Source organism: Hylaeus anthracinus, unplaced genomic scaffold (assembly GCF_026225885.1).
Source record: "Hylaeus anthracinus isolate JK02 unplaced genomic scaffold, UHH_iyHylAnth1.0_haploid 0, whole genome shotgun sequence".
Lineage (NCBI taxonomy): Eukaryota > Metazoa > Arthropoda > Insecta > Hymenoptera > Colletidae > Hylaeus > Hylaeus anthracinus.
The window spans coordinates 17,581,137-17,597,861 of record NW_026533254.1 but is presented as its reverse complement, the minus strand read 5'-3'; the positions used below and the strand labels follow the sequence as shown (position 1 = coordinate 17,597,861).

The following is a 16,725-nucleotide window of genomic DNA, read 5'->3' as shown; positions in this document are numbered from 1 at the left end:
GTTTTGCATTATATTGTTTTATTTATACTTAGTTTTTATAGTGTTTGCATGATGAATATATGTTTACAATCTAGGGAAAAATAGTTACAAATAAGTTAATATTAATGTAATAAAGAAGAAATATTGATTCTTGATTATTTCAATGTGAAATAGTTAAACACATAAGAAACTTTTCAATCTTGGCTGTGACTCGATAAATAAAATAGATTCTGTAATATTAAGTCACCTTGAAATAAACACATTTAAAATTTTGAAGCATTTTTATTTATTAACTCGACCAATAAATCGCCAGCGATCAATTTTATTAATCATGTACAGTGTTTCTTAATAAGTAGTTCATAATTTATGTCTTATTATTTATTGTATTAAAATATTTGATTTGATAATTTGAAAATAATGAAACTAATGAAATTTGAAATTATTTCAAATGCTCATATTTCGAGTTATATTCCATTTGATTCGACTTTGATATTCGAATTATAAATTTGAACGTAAATACTATTGGCAATCCTGCTCGTGGCTAGTAAGAAGTAATTTTGCTTCGCTTAGCTGTCAATAACTCCCTTCAGACCTCACCAGAGAATAGGTGTGTGACTGTGGGGTTACGGTTGTGAATTTTCAAAGTTCTTACATAAAATAGTGCATATTTTAAATAATTATGGAGCCCTATGATATGATAGTTAATCAGCCTGTTGTTATTGACAATGTAAGCGACACTGCCAAATTTTTAAAAAATCTTTCACTTTTTACATTCTTTGTATCGGTATGTCAAATTGAATCATACCGTAATGTCGGCTTCCTAAGTAACGCCAAAAATTTCGCACTTTCTCCTCGAAATTGCCAACACTGTTCATATTATTAACTTTCTGAAAGTAATTTCGTATCATTCTGTTAAATTAGTATTAGAATTAATATTTCTTCCCGAATATCTCGTACAACAAATGATTTCAATTCTTTCGAAACTATACAATAATTTCGTATTTAAAATCGATACTGATACTATTACGTGATTTTTTACATATTTTAGGGTTCTGGTGTAATTAAAGCAGGATTCGCAGGCGATCAAATACCAAAATGCAGATTCCCAAACTAGTAAGTAGACCGTTTCATTCCACCTAATTAATATTCTTGACAGTTGTTCTGTTTACTTGAAGGTTACTGATATAGTCAGTAGTAACGTAACCCTATATTTTCGAAATTTTCATACGATATATTATTATTATAACATTATCAATTCAGGAAGAATGCTTTTTAGTAAGAATATGAACTTATTGTAGCATTGGCAGACCCAAACATGTACGTGTTATGGCCGGTGCTTTGGAAGGCGATCTTTTTGTGGGTCCAATAGCAGAGGAACATCGTGGCCTTTTATCTCTTCGTTATCCAATGGAACATGGAGTTGTCACAGAGTGGAATGACATGGAAAGAATCTGGTCTTATGTATATAGTAAAGACCAATTAGCTACCTTTAGCGAAGATCATCCAGTTCTATTAACGGAAGCACCCCTTAATCCAATGAAAAATCGAGAAAAAGCTGCAGAAATATTTTTCGACACCTTCAATGTTCCGGCTCTATTTATCTCCATGCAAGCTGTACTTAGCTTGTAGGTGTTCGATTTATGAATTTCATTTTTTACATAATTTAGTAGTATCACAATATTATGAATAATATTTTTTTATTCAAATTTATCAGATACGCCACAGGTCGAACAACGGGAGTTGTTTTAGATGCTGGAGATGGTGTTACTCACGCGGTACCTATCTACGAAGGTTTTGCTATGCCTCACAGTATTATGAGGGTTGATATAGCAGGACGCGATGTCACGAGGCATCTTCGACTTCTTCTACGTAAAGAGGGTATTAATTTCAAAACTACAGCAGAATTTGAGATTGTTAGGACAATTAAAGAGCGAGCGTGCTACCTTGCTAGTAATCCTCAGAAAGAAGAAACAATTGATACAGAGAAGTTCCAATATGTATTGCCTGATGGAAGTTATCTGAAGGTAATAATATAACTTGTTAGTAGTACATCAGTTGTAGATTATGCTTGTGATTTACTGAATTTATTTTTATAATTGTATATTATAGAGCTATTTTATATTGTCTGATTGTATACAGAATATGACACTTATTTACAATAGATTGGTCCAGCTCGATTTAGAGCTCCTGAAGTCCTCTTTAGACCAGACTTGATTGGAGAGGAGTGCGAAGGTCTTCACGAAGTATTGACGTATTCTATTCAAAAATCTGATCTTGATTTGAGGAAGGTTCTGTTCCAAAATATTGTCCTGTCGGGAGGGTCAACATTATTCCGCGTATGTATGAAGTTAATGTATTTTTATTTGTAATAATACATAATATATGTTACATTCATATTGAGTAATATTAAATATTTTTTATATGTATTAGGGATTCGGTGATAGATTGTTATCCGAAATTCGTAAAATGGCACCAAAAGATGTAAAAATTAGGGTGGGTATGATATTTAATTAATGCTGAAGTATTGTTTCTTCTTAAAACTTCCTCAAATAATAATATTTCAATTGTAATACGTAGATATCAGCACCTCAAGAACGGTTATACAGTACTTGGATTGGTGGATCTATTTTGGCTTCTTTAGATACATTTAAGAAGATGTGGGTTAGTAAAAGAGAATACGAGGAAGGTGGTACAAGGGCAATTCATCGTAAAACATTTTGAATTTAGTTTAGAAAGATTTAAAATGTTATGAGAAATAATTTAAGTACAACACATAAGTAATGGCACATTCAGCACAAAAATTAACATGTACCGTGTTAACAGTGCTTTTTGAATGCTTTTAATATCGCAGTTTTGTAAATCATCATTTTATCTTTTCCTTTCAAACGAAAATATATTCCAAGGAATCATTGAAATACGGATATTTATCGAATCGAAGGAAAACTCAATACCGAAGAGGAACGCAATATGATTTACCGTATATTTCGAATGGTTATCAAACTTTTTATATGCAAATATTTATTTAATAAGGTTCCTTGGAAATGTACATAAAAAAGGTTTCCAAAGTAAAATGCACTTAAATAAGTAAAACTAAGTACTATATTTATCTTTAGGTTTGTAAAGATTGAAAAATTTCATTTTAAAAGTCCATCTTTACAAGTTATACGTTTATTTTTTTTATACTATTTATAGTTATATTGTATTTAATATAATAGAGCAATCAATTTTTGTTGAACTAAAAATGAAGTGCTTTAGTTAATCAATTTAACGTTATAGGGAAAAGATGATGTAATTTCTATCTACAGTAACAATTTTGCAAAGTATTTGTAAATATGTATGCCTTGGTAAAATAAATCTATAAACTCTTTACACGTATAAATGATTACATCGATTTTTATAATCATACGATAACGAATTGCATATATGTGTATCCAGCAATTTCATATTTAAGTAGTAGCGATGTACTGTTACCGATATCGTTTAATAGCAGCTTCAATGTAAAGATACTAAAGGAACGTTGACATTGTTTCTTTGCGTTTGTATATTTTTTAACTGTGATAACATTATTGGGACTCGATTAGTTTCTAATTAATATGTTTATTCTTCAAATTAATTTCTATGATCGTAAAGACATTCATGATTGTTGTATACTTTTCGAACTACAGTATTATACTTTTTCATCATATAAATATATAATTTTATTAGTTACGCAATTTTAAGCTTCATCGAGCGGCATAAATTATATTAACAATCAGTATTGTATAAGTAATATAAATGTAATATTTATACTTTTCATTTTAATATCTGTATCTTAATTTATAATAAAAAATTGCACTATTATTATCAATGAAAATTTTATTAATCAGGTAAGGGAACAATGGTATATATTGACCACGTTTTTAATCGGTGTATTGTTTTGGATTGTATGTCAATTTTTTATATTGTATACACCAGTAACCATTATACATATACTAGATAGTATGTATATGTACATTTGAATATGGCGACGTCCTTAGTGACGCATCATTTAATAACATTGTATCGGCAAACACATTTTCACCTATCTCTATATTGCAATCTTAAATAAATATTGAATAATATTGTTCTTCTGGTTTTCAACAACCATAGTCTGCAAATCTGGATGAAACTAGGGAGAAGATGATTGCCGCCTCAGAACCGGTGGTAAGTCGTACATTTCCTAGGTTAGAAAGTAATCAAACAAAATTTATTTTTATAAGGTACCCTTAAAAAAATTGTATATTAATTCAGGCATACAGATAACTCATCAAACAAATATAACTATAATAATATAATATGTGTTTTTGAAGGAATATGCTCCTGGTGGAAGAAAAACAATTTTAAGGCACCCTGAACCTGTAATTAGTCAACAAGCATTAAATAATCAAACAGCAGGGGAAAGTGTTCTGTTACATAAATTAAGTCAAGTCAATATTTCAGAAAAGTCACCTGTAAGTTAACAATCTTAAATAAAGTGGATGTTAAATAGTTAATTCTAGAAAAACTGAAAAAGTTGTGTCACAGACCAAGAGAGTCATCTCTTGCTTTTTCTAGAGTTAAAAATTTGAAGTTTTTGGTAAGTGATAATAATTTTGCAGAAAGAGTTTTGGATTGTACGTGAGAATGATAGATGTGGAGAAGAAGAATTATATTGCTCAGGCAAAGTTGCAATCCATTCAAAGGGTAATCAAACTACCCAGGTATTACAGACAACTTACACCTGTGAAACAGATATTAAACATGCATTGTGGTGTAAATTTCATACCAGTGTACCTGATCATTCGTTGAAAGCAAAAGATTTTGAAAGTGAAGAAAGTAATGATAAAACAGTAGAATGCATTTGTTTGATTGATTCATACACTCTTAAAGTGTTTACTGAAACTGGAGAGGATTATGTATCCAGTTTACAATTTCAGGTGATTATAATGATATCACAATTTTAGACTTTTCATTATAAACGGGTTTATAATTCTGTTGTGATTCAGGTGTCTGCTGTTTGGTCAACAAAATATGGAATTCTATTGGAAAAATCACAAGTTCCTACATCAGAAATAAGGTTTGAATTAAAAGTTTATTTTTAAAAATGTCAGTGTTTGGAAGATAAATTTTTGATAATATTTGATATTTTTTTTGTATAGACATACATCATCATTAGATGGAAACAGATTACAGTCACATGGCGACACAAACCTACCAGTGGCATTTTCTCTCATGCATCCTTTAGATGAAATTTGTCCTGTACTTATTAAGCATGGTATTGTTATATATTTGATCAATTCCATTATAGTATGCAAGATTAAAAGCTACAAGGTTCATACAATTCTAATCATTTCAGGAAACATATCATACATGTATGATTCGAATCAACAGATTGTATTTACTAGCTCTGAACCATCATTGGCTGTGATATATGACACAAAGAGTGGTTTACATTCTGTATATAAAATACGTAAAGCTTCAGTAGAAGAGTGCCAACTGGTTTGTGGAACTAGCGACTCTATTCCTAGTATATATAATCAATCAGCGAGCGCCTCGCCATTAAATATCGGAAATAGTATTTCATATAACAAGAGTTGTACAAATAAAGGACACTTAAGTATATTTGGTAAATCACAGTTTTACTTTTTTTTTGCGAAGTCACCATTTAGAAAGATTATTACAATTCAAAATTTATGATTAACGTTATGTTTGCATTTTTAGGAGTACCAAATCCACAATTAAGTACTATAGGATTGGGAATATCGAATAGTCCGTTCGGTTCTCGAACATCTTATACTACTTGTTCCGGAGGACCGTCGCCTTCTCAACAACAACAGCAACATTCAAGGTCACAGAGTCCAATGGCGACTATTTCGCGTTGTCAATCGCCTACCCATTCTGGTTTCTCACCTTTACTCGGTGCGCCAGCTAGTTCGTCTCTTCATCACACTAGATTACATCACACAGTTATGGCTACTGCATTAAGCCATACACAGAATAGTCATATGGGAAATTGTAGTAACATACAACTGCAAGATATTATTACACCAAGTAAACCTTTGTATCCTGAAATTTGTCTTGATCACGTGTGGAGTGAAAATGTTGGGATTCCAAAGTGAATATTATATTAATCGATACTATTATGCTAAATGTCATAAGATATACTTAATAGTTCCACCCTTTTCTTTTAAGGGACGTCGTGTCTGGTCGGGCGTCTAAAGTTTTTCTATCATCTGATCTCGTTGGACAAAGTTACTTGTGCTATTTAGTTCCACATCGATCTCAACTTTTTCTAGTGAGACTTGAGAAAACTAACAAACAACAACAAATTATTTTTGGAATGGTAACAAGTATCGTAGCGAAGGATGCCGTCAGCGTACCAGTTAGTATTTATTAACATTTTTTTTGTGCGATATTTTATTATAATTGTAAGCGTAAAATAAATTATTCTGTCGTAGAATTTGCATATGATAGCAACAATGGACTTATCAAATGCAGTTGTATTATATTCTGGCATGACTTATGTTGGCAAATTGCATGTAACAGGAATACTACCAAATCTAACTGGATGCAATTACTTTCTATCCAGTATTAACCATAAATTAGGCTCTCCATTTCCACGACGAAGTTCATTGATCTCTCAAAACTGCGCGGTTTCTCATGACATTAAGTTCGAGGAAGGATTGCACTTGCTAAGTCCTGTAGGAGGGAATTGCGCGAGGCCGCCTATGCTATTAGAAAATTCTTTGATAGACTCTAATTTTCTGCTTTTAAAAGAAGCAGTAGGAAATAAAGTTACGTTAGAATATGGAAGAAAGAATTTCTTTCGGATAACGCTGCCAACGTCTAGTACATCTCCTCTAGGTAAGCGTGAATTTAATTTTGTGGTAGTAGATTACACGTAACTATCGCATGCATCCTTATAAATTAATTTTGTTCACAGTTACTAAATGTTTGCAAACATTAAAGAGCGTTTTGCAAAAAGATCTAGCAATGCAATTATTAGTAAAATGGTATGGAGCTCGAAATGCTCCAGGACCTCAAGATTTCTCACCAGATAAAGAATGGTATCTTTTTCTCGTAGTTTTATTTACGTTATTGGGATACGAAGTTGAGAAGTTGCAATTGATACAAACTAATGAAAAAGATCAACTTGGCGAACGCAATAGTCCTATGGTGGCGCCGAAGAAACAGAAAACAAACAATTCTGGATCTGGTGACGATTGGATATACATGATAAATTCTATTAAGAATGGCAATTCCCAAGGTTTTATTTCGAATATACTTGGTCTTCAAAAAACATCATACTCGTTTCAACCACCTGTGCTGAGTATCGCAGAATCTACCAGCACAGGAAAAATAAATGTACAATCGATTTTATTTCCATATTTTCCATTCGTTTTATTCTCGTTGCACTTGTTATACGAAGAATTAAAATTAAATTGTGTGATGTCCGAAAGTTTACCTTTACTCGCACAGTTACTGTACCAGTTAAGTTCAGACTTGAAGTTCACGATGTACGCTCATCATTATTTTCTCGATTTCCCTTCCCTTCGACATTTAAGAAATACTGCTTCGCAAATCGGAGAGGCAGAGTTACAGAAAATCACTGTACCCAATTATGTGTCGTCAGAACCACCAAATATATTCGAAACGTTAAATAACTTATTGAATAAAGTAGAAACGGCGCCGTTTCCTTATTTGAAACATGTAAACTCAAAAACGAAAAACATTGTTTACTTAACGGCATTGGTAGCAAACGAAAACAAAGTCAACATGCTAGAAATTGATAAATTTGTAAAACACATAATACCAGTTGGTAGTCGGATAGACTTCCAGGAAAATGGAAGTAAACCCGAAAAAGAAATATTTAAAAAGATTGAACATTCTACGACGGATAGAATAGTGTTACTGTATCACGAAATGGGTAGGTCTCTCGCGTTTGAAATATTATCAACTTTAAACTTTAATTTAAAATAGAAATATTTGGTTATAGGTATGACTAAAAAAGATCTTGATATATTGCCACCTGGTGTATCGCTGCTGTTGAAAGACGTGATGTATAGATGCAGGGAACGCCCTCCATCGAATTGGCCGATGCAAGCGTACGAATTGGTAGATCGTCAAGATTTAGCTGCGTTAGGCAAACATCTAAAATCGTCTAGATCTAATCAATACATGGAAAACGAAGGCAAAAATTATTCGATCAAGGATCCTGAGCAAGACGACGGCATGGAATTTGATGACGCTGTATGTTAGAAGAATATTTATATTCTTAATTCTAACATGTATTAATTATAATGTTTTGCAGGTATTAAAACTGAGATTCAACAAAGATCACAGGGTAGCAGAAGTTCGAAAACTTCTCAATTCTTCAAAGCCAGTGAGAATAGTAATAGTACAGAGACCAGACGTAAGCGATCATGAATTTATAGAGGAGCAGGAGAAACATTTGCACGCGCTGTGCACGAGAACAATGGCACTTCCAGTGGCGAGAGGCATGTTTACGCTTAGAACTTCGATTCCTATTATCACAGAACAATTACCAATTCCTCGACTATGCTTGACTGGTAAGAATAAAACATAATTATATCTCTAGCATACTTGGATAGTTGTAAAGTAGTATTATGCGCGTAGGAAAAGCACCGCCTCGTGGAACCACCGTAGAGCTAGCGCACATAGACGTTCCACCAAATATGAATCTATGGCCATTATTTCACAATGGTGTAGCTGCAGGTCTTCGTATTCATCCAGACGCGTCGAATATAGATTCAACGTGGATAGTGTATAATAAACAGCAGCAAGGAGAATTTGGTATTGAACATTCGGGTTTTTTAATGGCACTCGGTTTGAATGGCCATCTGAAAAATTTAGCGCCTTTTAGTATGTACGAATACTTGGTTGAATGTCACGAAGCTACCAGTGTTGGTCTCTTACTGGGATTGTCTGCAACGCATCGCGGTACGATGAACGTTTCCATGACTAAATTGTTGTCACTTCACGTGGAAACACTGCTACCTCCCACAAGTATTGAATTAAACGTTCAACAGAACGTTCAGGTTGCTGCCTTAATGGGAGTTGGTCTCGTATATCAAGGCACCGCTCATAGGCATATTTCACATGCTCTATTGTCAGAAATTGGTAAATATTCGCTGTGATCTTAAGTTACAAGCAAAATAATATATATGTAGCATTGACGAACATGATCTATTGGTAATGATTTCGTACGTTTAGGTAGACCTCCAGGACCAGAAATGAAGAATTGTGTGGATCGAGAATCGTATTCCTTAGCGGCTGGTTTAGCATTAGGTTTAGTAGTACTAGGATGTGGAGGTGGACCAGACTTAGCTAGTATACCAGATACTTTACACTACTATATGGTCGGTGGGCACGTTAGGCCTTTCACTGGAACGCAAAAAGACAAATACAAATCGCCTAGGTAAACGTATCATCATAGTCAAACATATTTTCATAAAAATTATTTTTCTATTCAATGGATTATTCCTACTTCTTCTCGTTTTGACAATTTTAGTTATCAAATAAGGGAAGGTGACTCTATAAACATCGACGTGACAAGTCCTGGAGCAACGATAGCTCTAGGCCTCATGTATTTCAATACAGGAAATCGAGCAGTAGCAGAGTGGATGCAAGCTCCTGACACTCAATACTTACTAGATTTTGTACGACCCGATTTCTTGTTACTGCGGATATTAGCTAAATCGTTAATTCTTTGGAACGAAATTGAACCAACGAAATCTTGGGTCTCCAGTCACGTACCCAATATCGTATACAAGTACAGATTGCAGAAACCAACGACTGAAATTGCACAGAACGTAGACTTGGAAACCATGAAGTTAGCATATAAATTATATATTAATAACATCGTTATAAAATTTATCTCGTACTAATTAATGTTCACTAAAATGCAGCCAAGCGTATTGCAACATAATAGCGGGAGCTTGTATGGCTTTAGGATTAAAGTATGCTGGCACTGCTAACAGAAATGCCTTCAAAACTTTATACAACTATGCTCAGATGTTTACAGCGTTGTCGCATAAAACCATTGCCGAATTAGCAGGGAAATCAACTATCGAAACGTGTTTAAATGTTATATTACTTTCTGCTGCTGCTGTAATGGCAGGCACTGGTGATTTAGAGGTAAATTTGATAATTGGACAAATTGTTACATGCAATTTTCAATTATTTAATTTTTTTTACAGATTATGAGAATATGTCGGCATATCAGAACACGCGTAGGACCTGCAAGTAGCGTAGTTACGTATGGTTCTCATTTAGCAACACATATGGCGCTTGGTTTACTGTTTCTTGGAGGTGGAAAGTATACTCTTTCCAACAGTCCTAGCGCAGTAGCTGCTCTCATAATTTCTCTTTTCCCAAAATTCCCAACACACAGCAACGATAACAGGTCAATATCGACAGAAACTTGTTTATAATTTCAATGTGCTAACATTTTTTAAATTAATTGTTTAGGTATCACTTGCAAGCATTGCGGCACTTGTACGTATTAGCTGCTGAACCACGCGTAATTTTACCCAGAGACATCGACAGTTGTCAGTATTGTTACGCCACGATACACTTAACATTCGAATCTGAAAAAGAAGCCGAAGGACAAGATTTGGTGCTTCAAGCGCCATGTTTACTACCGCAGCTACGCAGTGTTAAAACCATCGAGTTGAAAGATGAGAGATATTGGGGAATTGTTTTCGAGAAAGGTCATAATTGGCAACAACTTGAAAATATGCTTAAAAAATGTGAATCCTTAGACGTTAAGCAGAGAGCTGGTTGTTTGCCATACATAGAAGATCCTCATGTAATTTCTATTATTTTTATTTATCTCTGAAATTTTGTGGTATGTATATATGTATACTGAAAATAATTTCTGTAAATATTTCAGGGTTTTCGAAGTTTAATAGCTCAAACATTAACAACGGAAAATGTTATCGCATGGGCTGCTCGTCCCGAATCCGTAACGTCGTTTACAAATAATAAAACGGTCTTGAATATAGTAAAATACTTTTTGCAATGGCCCAAAAAAGACAAGATTAAAATCGAGGATAGCCTAAGTTCACAATCCCATGGCAGTTTAGCTAAAAATAGTTCGGGATATCTAACTCAAAGTTTGAGCGATACGTCTGACAGAGCCAGTTGTAGTTGGAACGAGCAACCTGATTCTTCTAGCGAGAAAATGGAAATTGCTGAATTATCGTCCGGTTCAAAAAATACTAGTTGTTTGTCTAAACCAGAAGGACAGTATTCTGAAATGACGGAATTCGAAAAACAGTTCTTACATACATTTGCTATTATTGTTTATGAATGCGTAATAAAGGATAAAGTTACCCTCCTTCCCTTATGGGTAAATTTGATAAAGAGTATAGAAGTCATAGAGAAAGAGCCAAACAGTTTTTCTATATGGCAAATAAAACTTGTTTCATCTCAAATATTGAAAAAGTCTTACACGGAAAGTAAAAATCCTTTACTTAGCGCAGAAAGTGTGCTCGCAATTAAACAGAAAATTTCGTATATTATGGATAATTGGGAGCATGGTAATTATTGTACTTCCTGTACAATATTGATCTTTCCAGTCTGTTAATATTCTAAACTTGTTTGTTACAGACCTAAGGCCGTACATTAAATCTTACTTAACTACAGGAGAAGTTCAGAATGATTTAACAATGCTACAAAAAATGTGCTCATACTTTATATTTTATGAAATCCCTTACAAGATGGATGATCAAGCAATTTGTAAGTTTATTTGTACTTATTGATGTACTTTAATGGTTATTCTTATTATTATTCCATTTTCAGTGACGTCGTTGCTAAATCCAGAAATAAGATCGAAAACTTCTAATGTTATATTGTATAAATTGTATAAAATTTTAAAATCATGTTAAACGAATTTCATATTAATTCTTTAAATATTGTATTTTGTGTGTAAACATACCGAACGAAAACATCCATCATTGAGTTGAGTTGCATTTATGGAGAATATAGACTGATTTTTATCGATCTATTTTATTATGTACAAAATACTATAATGTAGATAAATCTGTTTTCTTATTCGTAATGTATTATGTAATGGGCGCGAAAAAATATACATACAATCAATGTTCAAGTGTAAATAAGTTAACGATTATACTAATAGAAAATTAATTTATTCTTTTACATAAAGTAACAAATATTGTTTACAGTATAAAGTAATACAGAATGTAGTTTCACATTGTCTCATATGTACATATATACAGAAGTATTCTAGAGTATCCAGAAAAATAAGTTCGACGCTCTTATACCAATTTGTTTATGTCCTCGTACAATGTATAATAAATAAAACAATTTTATTATGGTTTTCGTATTATTATCGCAAACATCCATTTCTTTAAGTTATAGACATAGCACTATAAATATTTCAGTACAGTACTGAGGAACATTATCATGGTAAGTTATAAATATTGTATATTTTTATCAAAATACATTTAAATTTACAAACAGATAGTCAAAGTTTCTGAAACAAATACCAAATTTGTTCATCTGAAGAATGAACTTCGTCTCCTATAAAACTGTTCCTCATGTATAATAGGAGTGCCAGTCAGGTTACACAATAAGTTGTCAACTATTTCACCAACAAAAGTGTAACAGTATAAGCAGCCAACCAGGATGCCGCCAAGGTGTCCCATGAATGAAGATTGTGGTACCAAAAGATGAATCAAAACTAATTCCACCCAGACAGCAATTTTGCTGGGAACTCTGAGACCTCCAACATTGTGCATTCTATCATGTTCTTCACAAACCACAATTACTTTCAATGCAAACAACACGGCAGAGAACCCAATAGCACATTGGGTATAGTACCCATAATCTCCAGTTAATTGGGTCAATGAATAGCCTAAGCATGTGTACATAGCACTACATCCAAGCGATAGGATACCCAATAAGAAAGCAAAATTCATTGTTCCATACATAGGTTCTAAGTATGCGCCTTTTAAAATTAAAGACACCATATTATAATACAAGTGCATATCAGAGCCATGTTCAAAATTTGATATGACAAATGATTTCCAACTTCTATATTTAAACACTTTTGCAGCAGATATACACACTTCCTCTGCATTCCATGGAACTTGTATTAAACCGACGTATAGTAAAACCTAAAAAAATGGAGATTTGATGTTTGTATTTGATTACTCTTAAATGATTAGGTTACCTAGGAAAACTAGTGTGCAATAGTAAACAATAACTACTCACTTGTCCAATAATTGTGATTAAAGTAGCTGGTGGAATTTTGTCAAGACCAAAATTCATGGCTTGCATACCAAGCAAAACAATCCCATACTGCAAACCCTGTTGTCTTCTTTGAGCGGGCCTCATGATTTTTCATGAATTCACAAAAGTGAGAGGCAACTTTATTTCTAGAATATACCAGAATTGACGTTTTGCTTGTCCTCTGTATCGCGTGACCGTATAAAGTTCAGATCGTTTCTCTATTAAAGTGCAAATGTTGAAATGAAATAATTCTACTTGGAGGTTCTATTAAGAATATACAATATATCTGAAGTTCACAGTTATCAATCAACACGTACTGTCGTGTCTGTTCACTATGAGAAAGTGCATTTACTGAAATCAAACACGTCACTTCGTTCAAATAATGTGAAATCACTGACGCAATGACGCTGAATGACGATAACCAATAGTATGAAAACACATTGTGTGACATAGCGCCTCAACGGGGCAGGCGACGCTATAGCCATCTAGTGGTCAATGCCCGAACTAATTTCGGAGTTTGGTCAGCGCCTCTATCGGGAAAACGCCCAAGTTTATCCTCGATTAGTTCCCACTGTAAATGCTAGATGGCGCCATTTGTTTATTTTTTTTAAAAAAAGCTATATATCCAATAAAAAATTTGTGGACAAGCATTGTAATACTAAAATATGAATGAGAATCATTTTTTAACCACTGAATTCTTTTTTTTTTTAAATAAACAAATGGGGCCATCTAACATTTAGAGTAGGACAAACTTGAGCGTTTTCCCGATAGAGGCGCTGACCAAACTCCGAAATTAGTTCGGGCATTGACCACCAGATGGCGATTACATCGAAAAATAATAATTTTAATAAATATTGTATATTTCGTTCAATAATGATTTTCCGACTATATTAGAGGCATTATGATGTTATAATTCAGCTAGGAAAATATTCCTTGATCTCTACTTCCTTTAATAGCTTCAAATAAACTTGATTCTAAGCCAATATGTACATGCACATTATTTGTCTGTTTTTTCGTGGATAAAACGTATATTGAACCAGTTCATGCCCATCAAATGAAAGCTGAAAGTCTAATTAATGAACAATATACCTGTCATGATGTAAAATTGCGTGTATATATGTAAAAAGTTAGATTAAATTCATTGTTCGCATACAGGTAGCCTGCATTCAATCTGGACTTAGTTCGACCCATTGACCGCTAGATTGTTATAGCGTCGCATGCCCCGTTGAGGCGCTATGTCACGCAAATAATTTCTATATAATATATATAGTATATAATACCCTAGAATAATAATGTTTGAATGGTATAATAAAAATGTACAACAGAATACTATACAATAGATTTAATAACATTATGAATTAAGCATACATACATTATACAATCATAACAGTACATGTAATAGATATGCTATAACAATACGCAATAGAACAGATAATTATAATTATAATTAGTCTAACCTATTTGATGCTGCTAACTTTATATAATTCTAAAATGTTAAAATGCAACTAACTCATAGTTAACAAAAGTATAGCGATCGTTATTATTGAAAAAGTTACAGTAAAAATCACACAAGATCTGTCTTATGAATCGCTCAATCGTTCCCACGTCTCACGGTCTGTGCAAAAGGATAAACAAAATATGTATCTCAATGTAAACGAGACCGTGGGCCAGAGGTCACGTATAATTGAGTTAAACGTAATTTCATGCCATGTATGGCGGTACAAAGGACTTCGTATAGAGATAAATGAAGCCTCTCGAAAAGGGAATGGCTGTTCGAATGTCACGATATCGTTAGCATCGATATTCCAGCCAGGAATTTGGTAAGAGGGTAAAAGGATGGCGAAAATGGATCACGGTCATTTTTTGCCACGTCGTGAGACGGTCACTCGAATGATTTTGAATTGTTAGCCCAAGGTCGAAGGGGATATAAAAGTCGGCGATTTTGTTGGTCGAGGGGAAAAAAAAAGAAGAGGGCCGGGCGTGGCACTGAAAAGTACAGAAAGTATTGCGCGTGTATCCTACAGCGAAAGTTTTTCGACACTCGTTCGAAACACGCCCTTGTGCCCCACCTGATTCCAACTCGTGGCTGGCCAGTATGTTCTGCGGGGTATATAAGATTTCGGCTACGAAACCATCGACACGCACTTGCTTCCACACATTTCTCGAAGTATCAACCGATCTTCAGTCTCCAGCTCCACAATGTTCATCAAGGTATATATTACATTACCAAAATCGTTAGTTCCATATTGGATGTAGATCCGTACATCGAGTACGATAGCTGAGATAATATTCTATTATTTTAAGGCTTTTATGTTCACACGTGAAAAATAATCGTATTACAAGAATACTTAACAATATATCGTGTAGCGTTCAGACCAAAGAGTTTAGACAATCGAAGGCACATGTGCTCGTGTGTTGGCTTACGTTGGCACACATTGGAGCACATGTGTCTTCTGGTATCTCGCCTAACCAACCTATTATATGACTTTCAAAGTATAGAGGATTTCTAAATATTTCAAAGTAACTCTATCTTCAAAAAATTCAAAGCCTACTACATTAACAAAATCTCCCATTTTTGTACAGATCATGATCCTCGCCTGCACTCTTGCAGTGAGCAACGCTGGCACATTGGCCCCGTATGCAGGACAATACACCTTGACAACAGGAGCGTTGACATCGACGTCAGACAATATACTCCGCAGTAGTGGAAATCTGGCTCAAATCGCGACCCAGTCGAAGACAATTGCGACACCTTTCTCGACTAGCAGCAAATCCGACATCCGTGTGACGAACCCAGCTATCTACGCGCAGTATGCTCATGCTGCTCCAGTGGCGTACGCTGCTCATGCTGCTCCAGTGGCGTACGCTGCTCAAGCCGCCCCATTGGCATACGCTGCACACGCTGCACCCCTCGCTGCCCCCATAGCCCACTCGAACCAACTCCTCGGCGTCGCATACTCCCCAGCCGTAGCTGTATCCCACATGGCCTACAGCAGCCCCATCGGCGTCTCCTACTCCTGGTAAACGGCTCTCTCAATGGATCATCGTTGCACTTCTATCTGGACGCGACAACCTTTTGTACAATGCTGTACTTTTAATGTAATCTGTCTATGATTCTATTTATTAAATACAGTATACAACACTGAACGTGTATAGAAGCGTTTATTGTCTCTATTCCTATACCTACGAGTCCCTTGGAAATTGTACAAATATCGTTGTACGGAATCGTACAGCCTAAAGCCGGCGACTGACGTGCAACAGAACGCTGTAATGTAACTGCTCGGCACGAATTTTACGGTTCGACACCAACGTTACGTTACAAGGGTCGTTTTTGGAATCACGAATGCTCGCTTCGAACTCTCGGCTGAATTCTCTCTCGATGCTTCCTACTCAGTTCAGTGAAAAGTAGACGATCAAAGAGGTTCGTCGCTCGGTAATCCGCCAGACTAAGCGAATGCTCGCGTTACATTA

At 34.5% G+C, this 16,725-nt stretch overlaps 4 protein-coding genes across 5 annotated transcripts; 3 read left to right on the top strand and 1 right to left on the bottom strand.

The window, feature by feature from the left end:
- Positions 1-569: 569 nt before the first annotated feature.
- Positions 570-3,346, top strand: LOC128887038 (actin-related protein 1). The gene is made up of 7 exons (XM_054142470.1): positions 570-706; positions 1,028-1,092; positions 1,278-1,604; positions 1,694-2,003; positions 2,142-2,315; positions 2,410-2,472; positions 2,557-3,346. The coding sequence occupies exons 1-7, from the start codon at positions 659-661 to the stop codon at positions 2,698-2,700; spliced, it is 1,131 nt and encodes a 376-aa protein (XP_053998445.1). The 5' UTR covers positions 570-658; the 3' UTR covers positions 2,701-3,346.
- A 642-nt stretch (positions 3,347-3,988) lies between these two features.
- On the top strand, positions 3,989-11,988 carry LOC128886853 (anaphase-promoting complex subunit 1). The gene is made up of 21 exons (XM_054142047.1): positions 3,989-4,161; positions 4,308-4,448; positions 4,596-4,913; positions 4,983-5,053; positions 5,136-5,251; positions 5,333-5,602; positions 5,698-6,091; positions 6,169-6,358; positions 6,435-6,840; positions 6,920-7,903; positions 7,973-8,226; positions 8,288-8,546; positions 8,614-9,117; positions 9,211-9,415; positions 9,509-9,829; positions 9,906-10,134; positions 10,197-10,402; positions 10,468-10,807; positions 10,892-11,540; positions 11,611-11,739; positions 11,803-11,988. The coding sequence occupies exons 1-21, from the start codon at positions 4,138-4,140 to the stop codon at positions 11,886-11,888; spliced, it is 6,096 nt and encodes a 2,031-aa protein (XP_053998022.1). The 5' UTR covers positions 3,989-4,137; the 3' UTR covers positions 11,889-11,988.
- Positions 11,989-12,133: 145 nt separating this feature from the next.
- Positions 12,134-13,678, bottom strand: LOC128887071 (rhomboid-related protein 4-like). The gene is made up of 2 exons (XM_054142529.1): positions 13,237-13,678; positions 12,134-13,139 (listed from the first exon to the last, which is right to left on the bottom strand). Exons 1-2 carry the CDS (start codon positions 13,357-13,359, stop codon positions 12,519-12,521), a joined length of 744 nt encoding a protein of 247 aa, XP_053998504.1. The 5' UTR covers positions 13,360-13,678; the 3' UTR covers positions 12,134-12,518.
- Positions 13,679-14,863: 1,185 nt separating this feature from the next.
- On the top strand, positions 14,864-16,397 carry LOC128887099 (pupal cuticle protein C1B-like). 2 transcript variants are annotated; one of them, XM_054142594.1, is made up of 3 exons: positions 14,864-15,074; positions 15,163-15,465; positions 15,838-16,397. In XM_054142594.1, the coding sequence occupies exons 2-3, from the start codon at positions 15,454-15,456 to the stop codon at positions 16,276-16,278; spliced, it is 453 nt and encodes a 150-aa protein (XP_053998569.1). In that variant the 5' UTR covers positions 14,864-15,074; positions 15,163-15,453; the 3' UTR covers positions 16,279-16,397. The 2 variants fall into 2 exon arrangements, with proteins under 2 accessions (XP_053998569.1, XP_053998559.1); XM_054142584.1 differs by having other exon boundaries at positions 14,864-15,465.
- Positions 16,398-16,725: the final 328 nt, after the last annotated feature.

Coding starts and splice junctions, on each gene's coding strand:
- LOC128887038 (XM_054142470.1), top strand. CDS start 659: ATGGAGCCCTATGATATGATAGTTAATCAGCCTGTTGTTATTGACAAT. Junction 1,093..1,277: donor AAATGCAGATTCCCAAACTA/GTAAGTAGACCG, acceptor AACTTATTGTAG/CATTGGCAGACCCAAACATG. Junction 2,473..2,556: donor CAAAAGATGTAAAAATTAGG/GTGGGTATGATA, acceptor TGTAATACGTAG/ATATCAGCACCTCAAGAACG.
- LOC128886853 (XM_054142047.1), top strand. CDS start 4,138: ATGATTGCCGCCTCAGAACCGGTG. Junction 8,227..8,287: donor GCATGGAATTTGATGACGCT/GTATGTTAGAAG, acceptor AATGTTTTGCAG/GTATTAAAACTGAGATTCAA. Junction 9,118..9,210: donor TGCTCTATTGTCAGAAATTG/GTAAATATTCGC, acceptor TCGTACGTTTAG/GTAGACCTCCAGGACCAGAA.
- LOC128887071 (XM_054142529.1), bottom strand. CDS start 13,359: ATGAGGCCCGCTCAAAGAAGACAACAGGGTTTGCAGTATGGGATTGTT. Junction 13,140..13,236: donor TAATCACAATTATTGGACAA/GTGAGTAGTTAT, acceptor CCATTTTTTTAG/GTTTTACTATACGTCGGTTT.